At 41.2% G+C, this 13225-nt stretch overlaps 1 protein-coding gene across 3 annotated transcripts in view; it reads left to right on the forward strand.

Moving 5' to 3' along the window:
- Window positions 1-832: 832 nt before the first annotated feature.
- The window catches only part of PBX3 (PBX homeobox 3), a 213709-nt gene continuing 201316 nt past the window's right edge, over window positions 833-13225 (forward strand). For all 3 annotated transcript variants that reach the window (XR_006607435.1, XM_004757308.3, XM_004757309.3), the window contains exons 1-2: window positions 833-1124; window positions 2065-2138. Coding sequence is in view for 2 of the 3 variants with exons in the window: in XM_004757308.3 (XP_004757365.3) it covers window positions 925-1124; window positions 2065-2138 (274 nt within the window). In the remaining variant the exon portion in view is untranslated. The remainder of the gene's footprint in view (window positions 1125-2064; window positions 2139-13225) is intronic.

The following is a 13225-nucleotide window of genomic DNA, read 5'->3' on the forward strand; positions in this document are numbered from 1 at the left end:
AGTGGCGGCGGCGGGAGGCGTAAAGCCCAATGAGCGCGCGCGCCGCCCCCGGGGGCGGAGCGTGCCGAGCGCTCCCCGCCCTCCCTTTCGCCCCCGCCCCTCCCCCCGGGCGCTGGGGCCGCAGTGAGTGAGTGGCACTGGCAGCCTGTCAATCCCTCAGCCGAGCGGCCTTCGAGCCCGGTCCGCGGCGGCTGCTGGCAGGGTGCGCGGCTCCGGCAGTGGCGGCGGCGACTTCTTCCGCCCCATCAATCTGCTGTCCGCCCGGCGCGCGGCCCGCCGGGGCCCTCCATCGGGCTCCGCGCCCCGCTGCGCCGGCCCGCCCGCTCCCAAACTTTCCTCCTCCGCCCCCTTCGCTCCCCTCGGCCCGCCCGCCGGCCTCTTCCTTCGCCGCCGCCTGCCGCCGCCGCTCCCTCCCCCGGGGCGGCCGGGGCTCGGATCCCGCCCGGCCGAGGCGGCGGAGGCGGCGGCGGCGGCGGCCGAGGGAGGGGAGTGCGCAGGCTGGCGCTGGGGGCGGCGGGCGTCCCGGCAACTCGGCGGGCGCAGAGGAGCAAGTTGCGCGGGGCCGCCCGGCGGGGCGCGCGGCGGCGCGGCGGCGGCGCGGCGGCCGCGTGAGGGCAGCGGACGCCGCTGCCTCCGCCTCCGCCACCGCCGCGGATCCCGGCGCTTCCGCCCGGCCCTTCTCCTGAGCCTCGGCGGCGGCGGAAGCCGGAGCCGGGCGCCGGTCCGCGCCACCTCAGCCGCGGGCCCCGCCGGCCGGGGCGCCCCCTCCCCGCGCGGGCGGGGAGCGCGCGGCCGCCTCCCCCTCCCCCTCCCCCCTTTCTTCTCCTCCCTCGTCGCTGCCGCCGCCGCCGCCGCCGCTGCCGCCGCCGCCTCAGCCTTCGCCTCAGCCGCCGCCGCCGCCCGCTCCCGCCCGCGCGCGGCGGGATGGACGATCAATCCAGGATGCTGCAGACTCTGGCCGGGGTGAACCTGGCCGGCCACTCGGTGCAGGGGGGCATGGCCCTGCCGCCTCCCCCGCACGGCCACGAAGGGGCGGACGGCGACGGCAGGAAGCAGGACATCGGCGACATCCTCCACCAGATCATGACCATCACCGACCAGAGCTTGGACGAGGCGCAAGCAAAGTTGGTGTCGTCTCATTAAGCATCTTTTGTGTGTGTGCGAGAGCCGGGCCCGCGGCCGAGTCGGGGCCCGGGGTGGCGCCCGGGGCAGGGGCCTCAGCCCTGGGCTGGGAACTTTCTCCGCAAACCGGCAGCCTGCCCGGGCCTCGGGGGGACTTGCCCGCACCCCTCGACGCGGGCGGGAGTCGGCAAAGTTGCTCTCGGGGCTCGGGACAGACTTGGTGCCACGCGGATTTTGTGGTTTTCTCGCCCTCCCCCGTCCGGCCCTCTAGCAGCCCGGCCCCCTCCCACGGATTCAAACCTCCCGCCTGGACCCTGTGCACGCCGCCCCGAGAGGGCCCCGGGCCGTTCTTGCGGGAAGTGCAACTTTCTCCTCCGGCCCGGAGTCGCGGCGCGGGGCTCCACTTGGCCGCGGGACGACCTCGTCGTGCGGGCGGCCGCCCCAGCTGGGAGGGCGCGGGGCGATGGGCGGTTCCCTGGCGGGTCCGGGTGCGGGCGGCCAAGTTCTCGGGGAAGGGAGGGCCGTCTCGCAAACTTTGCCGAGCTGTCACCGCCCGCTGGCCGCAGTCGGCCGGTCGCAGGCGCCGCGCCCGCTCCCTCTGCGGAGGGCGGACGCCGGAGCCCCTCCGCGCCGTCCCCTCCCCCGGGTCGCCGTCGTCTGCCCCGCTAGCTAGGCTCCCCGCGCGGGTTCGCACCTTGCGGTCGCCGAGGCAGCTGCCTGCCGGGCAGATGGGTCGCGCCTGGTTCGGGCTGGAGCTTTAGCCGCCGGAGCTTGCGGGCTGTCGCTAACTAGTCAACTTGAGTTTCTGTTGACTTGCCATGGTTCCAAGGAGCCTTCCAAAATAGAAGGCCGGAATTAAATCTTGGGTCTAACTTAAAGGAAGGCGCCATATTATTCCATAGGTGATGCTAATACCTTTGTGTTTTGCTATTTGTTTTTTAGGAAACATGCCCTGAACTGTCACAGAATGAAACCCGCGCTCTTCAGCGTCCTGTGTGAGATCAAAGAGAAAACAGGTAAGAGGCTGCGCCCCGTAGTGGGCCTGGAGACCCCCGAGGTGGGGTCAGAGCTACTCCTTCCACTCTCCAGTTGAGAGCTGCTGCTTTTGGGCACCGCCATCTTTGATCATTCTCTCCTTCCCACCTCCTGATCTTGAGAAAAAACTGCAATAAATCTGGAGTCGATTTCTCAGTTCCGCTCCCGGTATAAAATGAAGTGTAGATGCGGACGGGGCTGGGTCGCTGTCCCCAGGCGGCCGCCCCTGGCTGCGGGCAGGGAGGGGGCCCGGAGCGCCGGCCGCCCTCTCTGGCCGCCCTCTCCCGCTCCTTTCCCCCTTGTTTGTATGTCAGTTTTTTAAAAAGGAGCAACGGGAGACTGGATGCCAGGGACTGAGTCCCAGGCAGAAGCATCGCCTGAACTTTGTTTTACTTAGACAGTTCTAAGCTTCAGCTCCACAGATAGAAGAATAGATGCAATTGAACAGACTCCAGTAGGATGTTTGAATTAGTGTTTTAGTTGGGAAGGCTACTTTTGAGAAGCAAGAAAGGGTAATGGTGTGTTTAGGCATGTACAGTGTATTACATCTATTACTACTTTCATTGAATTTTATGCTTGAAGTCATTACATTGTAAATATGTTTAATATATTTTATAAAGTAGAAAAAGGTTCACATTAGCAGGTTAAACAATTTTTGAAGTGTTTAAGGCAGGGAACATATGAGAAGACAGGTTTTACAGAAGTGCTGGAATAAAAACTACACAAACAGACAATCCTGGCAATTCATTTCAATTTAATTTTCTTGTTAGCCTTTTTAAGATTAAAGGTATTTTAGCCTTGAGGTGACAGTAGGAACTCAAGTGGAATTAGAAATTTAATTTAGATGCTTTAGTTCAGATTTGGCATTATCTGCCCTGTATATGGCAAACAAGTGCCTTAAACAAGCTTTACTGTTGGGGTGTGTGTGTGTGTGTGTGTGTGCGCGCGCGCTAGCTATAAGGTATTATAAAGTTGCTGTTTTTTAAGTTGAGGCAAAGAAGAGAAAGTTAAAGTCCAGGATATAGCAATATCCAATATCCTAGTAATGCTATTTAAAGATCAAAAGTCATTGTGTTTAAATCGAGTGCACAAATGATAGCACACTGAATATACATGTTAGTTGGTAGAAGAATTGTCTTCCTTTTAAACATATTTTTCACTCTGCAATGCTATTCTGATTCCAAAGGTAATCAAGAGAAGATGATGGGTTATTGCTACCTATTAAAATATATGCTAAAACCATAATTAACAGAAAACACTGAAATCCTTAAAGAGTAGTTTTCCTGCTTTTCATTCACCTAGTATTCATGGTTTGTAAATGTTGAGTGATTCTTTTAAAGATAGATTTTACATTTTGAAAACCACAGGCATTTTAAATGACTAACTTACTCTGTGTTGATTTTTAGCTCCCTTTAGGACGCATTGTGATTTAAAATGGTAGATAATTTTTATCTGACTATGAAATAAAACATCAAGCATTACATCTTGAAGATTCTTAGTTTAGAAGCCTAAAAGTGTACAGTTCTCAGTAAATTATGTTGCTTAATGTCCAAGGATTTTCTTGCTATCAGGGCTCCACTTCAGTTTCTGCTGACAGCTAAGCACTGGGGTATTGACTATGTTGTGAATATTAAGATTGATTCAACTTACACGGCATTATATTACTAGGGAGACGGGATTGATATTTTTCCCCTATCACCCGCTTCTTGTTATTGGTATTTATTTTTTTGCCGTTTTAAAGTTTTGGCCTAGCCAGCTTGAGAACCAAACCCAGCAAACTGCTTTTCTTGTTTAGACATTTAGCAGCAGGCAGAATTCAATTAGGAGGCATAAGTCCTCTAGTTGCTTATTTGCACAAGACTTAGTTACACCATTCTGAAAGGAAAGTATAGTCAGCCTCATGTCAAAGGTGAGTTACGAAAAAGAAACAAGTCTTTTCAGAGTCTGGGATTACTGGCACAGAGAGCTTTGCTAGGGCTCTTGCTATTTAAGAAGCAAGAGGTATCTGACAAAGGAAATTTTTGTGTTTTGAAAATTGTTTCTGAGGCTTTCAGCGATAACTTGTAAATTAGACCCTCTTTTTATGCTTTGGCCGGCAGATTCAAGTTTGCACGTTATCTCTTTTGTAAAAAGGCAACGGCCGACAAAGAGTAAAGACGGCTGTCTGGGCAGAGGCATCTTCCTGCCTGCCTCTCTAAGCTCGAGAGGGACGGGGATTTAAGTACCAAGTGATTGATTGGGGTGAAGCTCTTTCTCTCCTCTCCTTTCTCTCCTACTACCCAGAGCTCCACCTCACCCTCCAAAACTAGTCTTAGAAGGAAACAGGGCCGCTGGACCTAGTATCCTTAATTTGAAATAAAACATCTGTGTAGACGTTAGTGTTACTAAGGCAAAGAAAGCGGGGCAGCAAATTCCAGGCCTCCCCTATTCCTCCCCATGTCTGTTCCCACAGTTCTGCTTTCGAAACATTGTGAACTTATAAAATAAGCATTGTAGAATATATGTATATTGCATAATGGTTTTTCTTTAGGTCATTTTATTTAACCTAATAATATAGTATCTAAAGATTAATTCTCTGCAGTCTAGAGAAAGTTTACCTAGTCATTTGTAACAGAAACCGGAACATTATGTGATGACTCTATTCTGCATAATGGAGGGGTAGGGGGTTGACTAGTGGGAAGGTGGAGGGGGGAAACTGTCACTTCAATGGATAATGTCATTTCAGTTGTGCTTCTCCTAAAATAAGACAAAATCATTAACAAATTTTCTGTATTTATAGATCTGCCAGTAGATTTTGAGGTTTCCGATTAAGCAGTGAACACAGCCAGTTCTGATGCACATGAGGGATTTAGTTTGGAAAACATCTTTTTTCTCTCCTACCAAATATGATAAGGTATTTTTCCCTTCTGACAGATAAATGGGTGATCTACCACAATTAGATTATTTTCTTGTTCAGAGGTAGGGAAAGTATACTTTTCTTATGAGGTGCTTGATTTTCTTGAAAATGTATTCTTTTGTAAAATTCATTGTACGATTATTTTTGGGTAGAAACGTCATCTCTAGTTGAATTGTGATATTTATGCATTTTGAAAGGAACTGAAGAGTTACAGGCTTTGAAATCAACATATTTGTCTATTTTAAACTAAGCAACCAGCGAGATAATTGTTGATATGTGAAGATTTTCCTCTTAATTACTTTTTAGTCATATTTTACCATCAATCTCTTATTAAATATCCCTGATGCTTCGAGGTCTCCTCATCTCCATACTTATTTTGGTGCATTCCCTCACATCTTTTGGCCATCTTAATCTGATTGTTGAAGTACTTTTCTTTGTGAAATATTCCATCCTCATAAATCTGCCTTCTCTCCAAAGCCTTTAATTATGAGAGTTCTTTTTTGAGAAATAAATGTATTTTAAAAAATTCTAATGAAAATCCAACATTTTTATATATAATCTGAATCATATTGTGAAAAAAATATTTTGTATTTAAAAAAAAATCAACACCACCTTTTCTTTTCTAAATGGTAGGTTAAAATACTCTATGTTGATAGCTGCCAACCAAACTCTGATTTATTGCCACCACAAACCCTAAATAGCGTTCATTTACTAGTAATGTCTAATGGCATACATGATGGTTTGCCAGATTTGTGGCCTTTGTGAGGCTTATAAGCAGGACTGACTTGGGAAGATCATAAAACTTAATGAACTTCTCTACTGCAGGAGGTGTCCGCAGGGGAAGAGAAAGGGCTGCTTGGCTGGTTGGGCTGGTTGAAATATTTTTTATGTTTAAGGATAAGAAAATGACTATTAAAAATGCTTTATTTTAAAGGATCCTCTTCTTCCCCCAACAAGTCATAAGAATTTTAGATATCAAAACTGGATCAAGAATGTAGCTTGTTATGTGAGTTTTCATATGCATTTAGAATGTGATATATATGATTAAACCTTTTATCTTTAGTGTTATCAGTATGACTAGATTTCAGAGGGACAGAGCAGTGCTCTCAGTGAACACCTCTATTTAATTCTGACCCTATAGGCTTAGAGACTCAATGGAGTCTTCTTTTTCCCTTTTCTTTTAATGCTTCAATTTTAAAATTTGTTTTTTTTTTCCCTTTGTACAGTGCCATGTAATTCTTTAATTCCCAGCGTATAAAAGCCAAATATTCCGTGAAGTGAAAATTTAGCAGGAAAGATGAAAACCGTTATATATGAGACTAAATGCGGTTATATATATTGCATGTATTCTTTTAAGTTGCTCTTGAAATTATTTCAGATGTAATGATCATTATTTGTCCCAGCCTTTTAAAAGCAAATGCACTGTTCCATACATGATTCATTGTTGTGTTTTAATGAACTTACTTTCTAGTTTTTAAGAACTTTTAATTATGAACAACTGGAAACATAAAAAACATGTAGAGGGAGGAGAAACTTGAACCCCCATGAACTAATTCCCCACTTTCAGCAGCTAGCAACACTTGGTCAATCTTGTTTTCTCTGTAACTCCCACCCTTTCAAAATTATTTTGAAGCAAATTTTAATGGACTTTTAACACTTTAAATTTCATATCTTTCATATCAGTTTTAGACACATTATGTCTTGTTTACATTGAAAATATTAAATAAACAGGAAAAAGTCAGTCTATCTCAGAAATGTCGTAAATTATATTGTTTTATCACAAATTTTTTCTTAAAGCAATTTAAGAATATTTTTATTGACTTTTCCCCATTTTTTATAGATTTGTATCACTCACTATAGCTTTTTAATGAGGTATTGAGGGAAGATGTAGAAAAGTGGTGTTTTGCTAACTTTCTTACCTTCCTCTCATTCTTTCAGACAGTAGATGCAATATATTCATAAAAAAATCTAGAAAAAAATCCTGCTACCATACTGGTTTACAACTTTATGATCTACAGTATCAAGTATTATATTATCTTAAAAATATGGGGGATATCTTAAAACCCTTTTTTTTCCTTCCTGATAAAAATATATTGAACCTCTTAGTACTAATTTGATCTGTGCAAGTAATTCTTTCATGCCTTAGTTTTAGTGGAGTTCATGTTATTACAGATTTATGTAGTTTTTGTCCTTTACTTGGGACTTTACTATGTTATTTTATTAATTTACATAATTCTATTCCTAATCAGAAGTATATTAATACATTGGTGAAGGAAGCCTTGATTTGCCCTGAAGAGTGTAGTGTTTCATCGGCTTTCATAAAATATATTTGTGTACATCTTTCAAACCATAATCCTTTCCCTTTTAATTAATTTCACTTGTACTTTTAGATTTCAGTTTGTAAGTTTTGTCAAAGGTTTCTTTCAAGACAGATTTAAAAAGTTTAACATCTTACTTGGATTATTTATATTTTGATACTTGATGGTGGCATTGTACAAGGTGAAGTTCTGTTGTATGAAGTGTGGTCATAAAGAATTGAAACCACATATCAGGAACCACGCCCTAAATCAGTCACCACTTTATGTTCATAACATTGAGGTGTCTATTCAGAATAAATACCTAAAACATCAGCATAAACACGTAAAGTTAAATGAAGATTTTAGACTATTTTTCCTCTATTCAGGTACATGTGGACATCTTCAGGTATTTATTATTTCAGTATTGACACTATGAGAATAATGTTTTATTTGTTTTCTCAGCAGGGTTGTGTTTTAGCCATTTATCAGTGTGATCAGCATGATTTAGGTAGTTACTGACTAACAAAGCTTGCACACCCTCCACCTCCTCAAGTTGACCTTTTCAAGCGTTTGCTCTACTTCAGTAGGCCGTTTGAGTCTTTAAATATGAGGAGAGTAAGTAATTTACATCACTATGTAGTTTTAAGTTGGTGGAAGTTTTCCAGACCTGGCTATCAGATTTTTTTTTTTACAAAGTTACAGAAGTTAATCAAACAAATTATAGTGTTGTTACATTTAGCAAATGAATTAATAAGCAATGCTTGAACAAGTAACTGAAAAAATAAAGCATCTTTTTATGCCTTCAGACACAGAACCATGTTCAAATAAATTTCAATAATCTTCAATTATTGACTTTGTAGGTAGAATACTTATCAGAATCTTTTTTTTTATAGATGTATTCTGTAAATATATGTTTGTAGTTTTTGATGGTAATGGTTGTTTGCTTTGGTACTACATTTGAGAGTATCTCTAGCAAAAAAATGGTGTGATAGAATGTGTTAAGTTGAGCTGGCATGGTTTTTTTGGGGGGAGGACTGACTGCGTGATAGTAGCTGATTAGGACTAAAGACAATTAAAATTAATTATGGATAAAAGTAATTGTTAAAAGTTTTGTACTTTTTTTCTTGAGTGTAACTGCTTTAAAAAAAGCTATTTTGAACAATAACCCTTTTTGTGTGATCATATTAATGAGGACTTCATATACAATGTAATCCTTTTAATGCTGATGATTCCTCACTATGTTTAAACCATTATTTGGGAGACTCGACATATGTTATGGCAAAATGATTTTTTTGTGTGTTTGTTTTGTTTTATGTGATACATCAGTTTTCAAAGCACATTTCTTAGGCATCAGAGTCCAGCAGGTGGCTTTTTACATTAAAAAATTCATAAATTTTAAAATCCCATAAAATTTTATTTCAAATTCAAATTAACTAATTGAGAATGTCAACATTTCCACTGTCTCTATATTAACATTTATAATAGAACAAATGGTTGCATATAGAAATTATCTGCAACATAATCTAAATTAAGATTCTAAACAGGCATTACAGATGCTGGTAACTTTGGCAATTATCATTTTGTTTGGTGAACAGTAGTAAAACAGTGTGCGGTAAAAGTGTTTAGAGAGAGAGGATAAATAAATTGAACAGTTTTGCAATGCAAAGTGGTTTGTGGTGTTTTTGAGGATTTCTTGGCTCTCTCTTAACTGCTATTGTGAGCCTGGAGCAGATTTCCCCATTGCTAATGCCCTAGAAGTATTAATTCACTTTGATATGCTAATTAGAGGGCATTATGCAAGAAATGAGATTAAGTGGCAGCATGAAGCCATTTGCCTGTCAGTAAATTGAGAGCTTTAGCATCAGGAGGAGCTTTGTTTTTTTTTGTTGTTGTTGTTGTGTGTGTTTTTTTTTTCTTTTTTTTTTTTTTTTTAGTTTCTCTTGGTTTTGCATATAAATAAAATTGATTGAAAGGTCTAGAGAAGCTTCTAGAACATTGCTGTATTTTTCACCCTCTTATGAGTATAGAAACGTGGTGTTACAGAATTTTTCTGACTATTAATTGACCTAATTGGAGATACAAATAGGAAGTTTTTATTGTACTCTCTCTTACATGAGAGTATACTAAGAATTTTGTGTTGTCTAGTCTTTTTTTCTAAAGCCTAATTTCAGTAGCATGGCTAGTAAACTGTTAGCACCTCTTTTCAGAGTGTAAACTTGTGTGTGTGTTTGTGCAGTAATGTCTTCACTAAACTGAACTTCACAAGAATATTTTCTTTACTAAGGAAAGAAGGAGTAAGTTGTTGACTTGGGCTTCAGGAAACTATGTTAAATGAGCAGTAAGACTGACTTCAATACCTAGAAGCAGGAACAATTAAAATTAGTGGTTATACTCTGTACTTTACACACCTGTGGAATTTACATTTCAGCATGTATGTGTTGTATAAGATCACTGCATTTTTTAATTTTTATGTTGAAGATTGAGTTTCATACTTGACTCTGATTTTGCTGACTGTGGTGGTTTAAGCCAGACTTTAGATTTCTCTCTCTGTAAAGCTTCTATGTGATTTTCTGTATTTTGTGGGGAAATGCATGAATGAATACTGGGATTGGAGTTGTGGACTGGGAGGAAGACAGAACTTCTCTGGGCCCATGAAGAATTTAAGATTTGCTCAAACATGGAACTTTTTTTTTTTATAACCTCTATAAACCATTGCTAGAGGTAGAATTGTAAACCGCTGCCCTAACTGCTACCAGGCTGTGGTTAGATAGGAGAGAGTTTGAATAAAGCATTTGTATTGAGGCTTGCTTCTAGTGTCTGAATTCCACCACTGTGGCTGTGACTTTAGACCTAGTAAACCATAACTTCTCTTCAGAGCCATATGGATTATTTAGTCACCACAGCTGCCATGCATACACACTACCAAGGCTGGCATCTCCTCCGTGTGCATGTGTGGTGCCTGTTAGTGTTAATAGGAGTTAGGAATGTGCACACAGAGAGGGCAATGAAGAGTCTCTCCTGAGACAAAAGTCCTGATTACATTTCTCAATAAAGAGGACTTAGTGTACCTGCATATTAGCCGGTCTTCTAAATGAAATAACTTGCTTACTTTAAATTCTCATTCCCTTCTCAGACTCCCTGAACTAGTTAAATCAATGAATCCTCATTAATCTATGATTACTTGCAAAATTTCATTTAAAGCGTATGAAGTTATTTTTGATTGAAATGGGAACAAAAAGCTTTTGAAATTGCATATTATTATTTTTTAAATAAAAGGTTTTTACAGGCTTTCAAATATACAAAAGCCTTGCATATAAGAATTTATACAGAAATTATCGAGAGCGACTCCTGAGATATTTGATTGGCATTTGATGGGGGGGAAATCACTGCATTTAAAAGAATATATGTAAGTGAAATGGCAAATTTATACGTGATATTATGTGGGAAACTTTACTTAGTGTATTCAAATGAAGAAGAATTGACTCAGGTGGTCTCATAAGTTTCTTTTTCCCCATACTTCTTTCAAAAAAAAAAAAAAACAACACTAAGGATGAAGGTAGTTGGAATTCATAGTCAGATATATCATTTTCAACTTGGAATAGGAACTAGAACAGGAAATTGATTTTATATTTATTATGAAAGCAAGAACTCTGCCACCAACTGACAGCTATCCATGTTTTAGTTTTGTGATAATTGTTCACAGACATTACTCTGCAGTTGGCCCAGATTATTTATAATGTTGATCGGGAAGCCTTTGTCCATTAAAAGGTAGGTGTATAATGAATATCTTTAATTAAACCAAGTAATATTGGAATGTTTTATTTTTCTTTTACATTGGATCTTAGGTTTAGGATTAACTGTCAGAATGTAAGAACAAGTTACAATAGATTGTGCAATGATTTCTCTGGCTTCATGGATGTATTTATTGCCATTTTTGAACAAATTATACTAACATGAAAAGTTGTGTTTGAAATGATTGTGTGCTAGATAAGGCGATACATTACAGGAATGGTTGGGTTTATGGAGCTTTATGTAGAGGTTTTCCCAGAAATTATAGCGCAGGGCTGTCACTATAAAACCCAGTGATACAGTTGGTAATAACATACAGTGAAGATATTTTTAGATTTTCACTTGTTATTCAAATAAGTGAGAACCCTCCAGTTTTTCTCCTCATATTTCTTTGTTGGAATCAGTAGAGGAAAAAAAATGAAGGAAATTCTTTTAACTGTGTAAGGGGTGTGGGTGTTTGACGTGACTGAATTTCCTCTTGCTCACCACTTGTTAGAGTAGTGATGTGATATTGAGGATATCCTTAGGAACTTATTGACTTCTTGGTTCCTGACCTTTTAACTGTGATCACGTACAGAAATGGAATGTCTGAAAATGAAATGATGGACTCTATAAACATAAATTCTATTCTCTTAGGTAGTACATGGACTGATTTTGAGTTACCTAAATAAATGACAATTTGTGTTCAATGAAGGAAACATTTCTTCCTCTTGGTATAATCAGGCTAATAATGTTATAGTTTCTAATATTCAACCAGTTCTCTTTTTGACTGATTATCATTATGGCTTTTAGTTACTGTGATTATTATATCGCTTTTAAATTTCTAATATTTTACAAAATATTGGGTTAATATGTAAGAGTGTTTTCTAGAACTAAACTGCACTCTCTGTGTACTTTGTTTTAACTTGAGTATTAGGAGTTTAAAGTTTATACTCAGTTGACTGTTGTTCAGTGAGTAAATTATTTTAGAAATACACACATTTTTCCATTTGAAAAAGTAGCTGTCAACCATTGTAATGTGAGAAAAAAGATGTTTGCTCCTATAAAGTTTTCCTTTTCAATTTTAAATGTTAGAATTAGTGGCCAAGCCATGGAATTTCTAAATCTGTTCATCCTTAAACATTTATTATCTACTGAATTTAGGAAAGTGGAAAGGCAAGGCTCTCCCCTCCAGAAGATTCCATTCACTTAATGATGATAACAATAAAAACGACCACGTACTGAGGACAATCTGTGTCAGGTGTCGTGCTAGGTGTATTAAGTGCATTAAAAAAATATTTATGCTTGGAAATGTAAAACGTGATACACTTTTGGGAAAAAATCATAATGCAGATGATCTATAATATCTCTTACATTTGCAGCAGCCCTCTAAGGTAGGTGTTTTAATTGTCAATTTCTGGATGAGGAAACCAACACCCTCAGAGGTTAAGTAATTTGCCCATGGCCCCATAGTAAAGTGGCAACTCCAGCTTTCCTTGCTCCAGAAATCATGGCAGAATCTCTCAGCGCGGGCCAGGAAAGTGGTGGAAATTGATGATTCAAAGAAGATGGCAAAACCTGAGCTTAAAAAAATGCGGTCAGGTCCAAAGTGACACTGAGTGGCAGCAGAGCTGCGGTCAGCACTAGTGTAAATATTTGTAGACAGCCATGTTTTACAGACTTCAGTTTAATGGCAAAAATCTGCCCTAAATGCCTCAGTAAATATATGCTGGAGAACAGAAGCCTATTCACTGAAGAAACAATTGACTTTAGCTTCTCTGTTGTTAAAGTGGCCTCTAGTGATGGTGCTGCAGTGACTAGATAGAGCAGAGGAGAATGGCTTCCTCCTGGCTGGTGGGCTGGCAGTTTCCCTGGCACTGCCAAATGTACTTCCTATTTGTTGTGCAAGGGAATTGGAACAGTGAGGCATTTATCATATCATCCCCTACTCCTCATGCAAGCAAAAAAGGAGAAGTTGTCAATGAAAGAAAAAGAACTGTAATCGCACATTTACATATGCTTCTAATTGTTGATTTGGGGATTTTCTATGAATATAGCTTCACAAAACAGATGCTGTTTAAGAAAAGGGGGAACATAATTTTGTGGG

Source organism: Mustela putorius, unplaced genomic scaffold (assembly GCF_011764305.1).
Source record: "Mustela putorius furo isolate JIRA1106 unplaced genomic scaffold, ASM1176430v1.1 tig00000596_pilon_pilon_pilon, whole genome shotgun sequence".
Taxonomy (NCBI): Eukaryota; Metazoa; Chordata; class Mammalia; order Carnivora; family Mustelidae; genus Mustela; species Mustela putorius.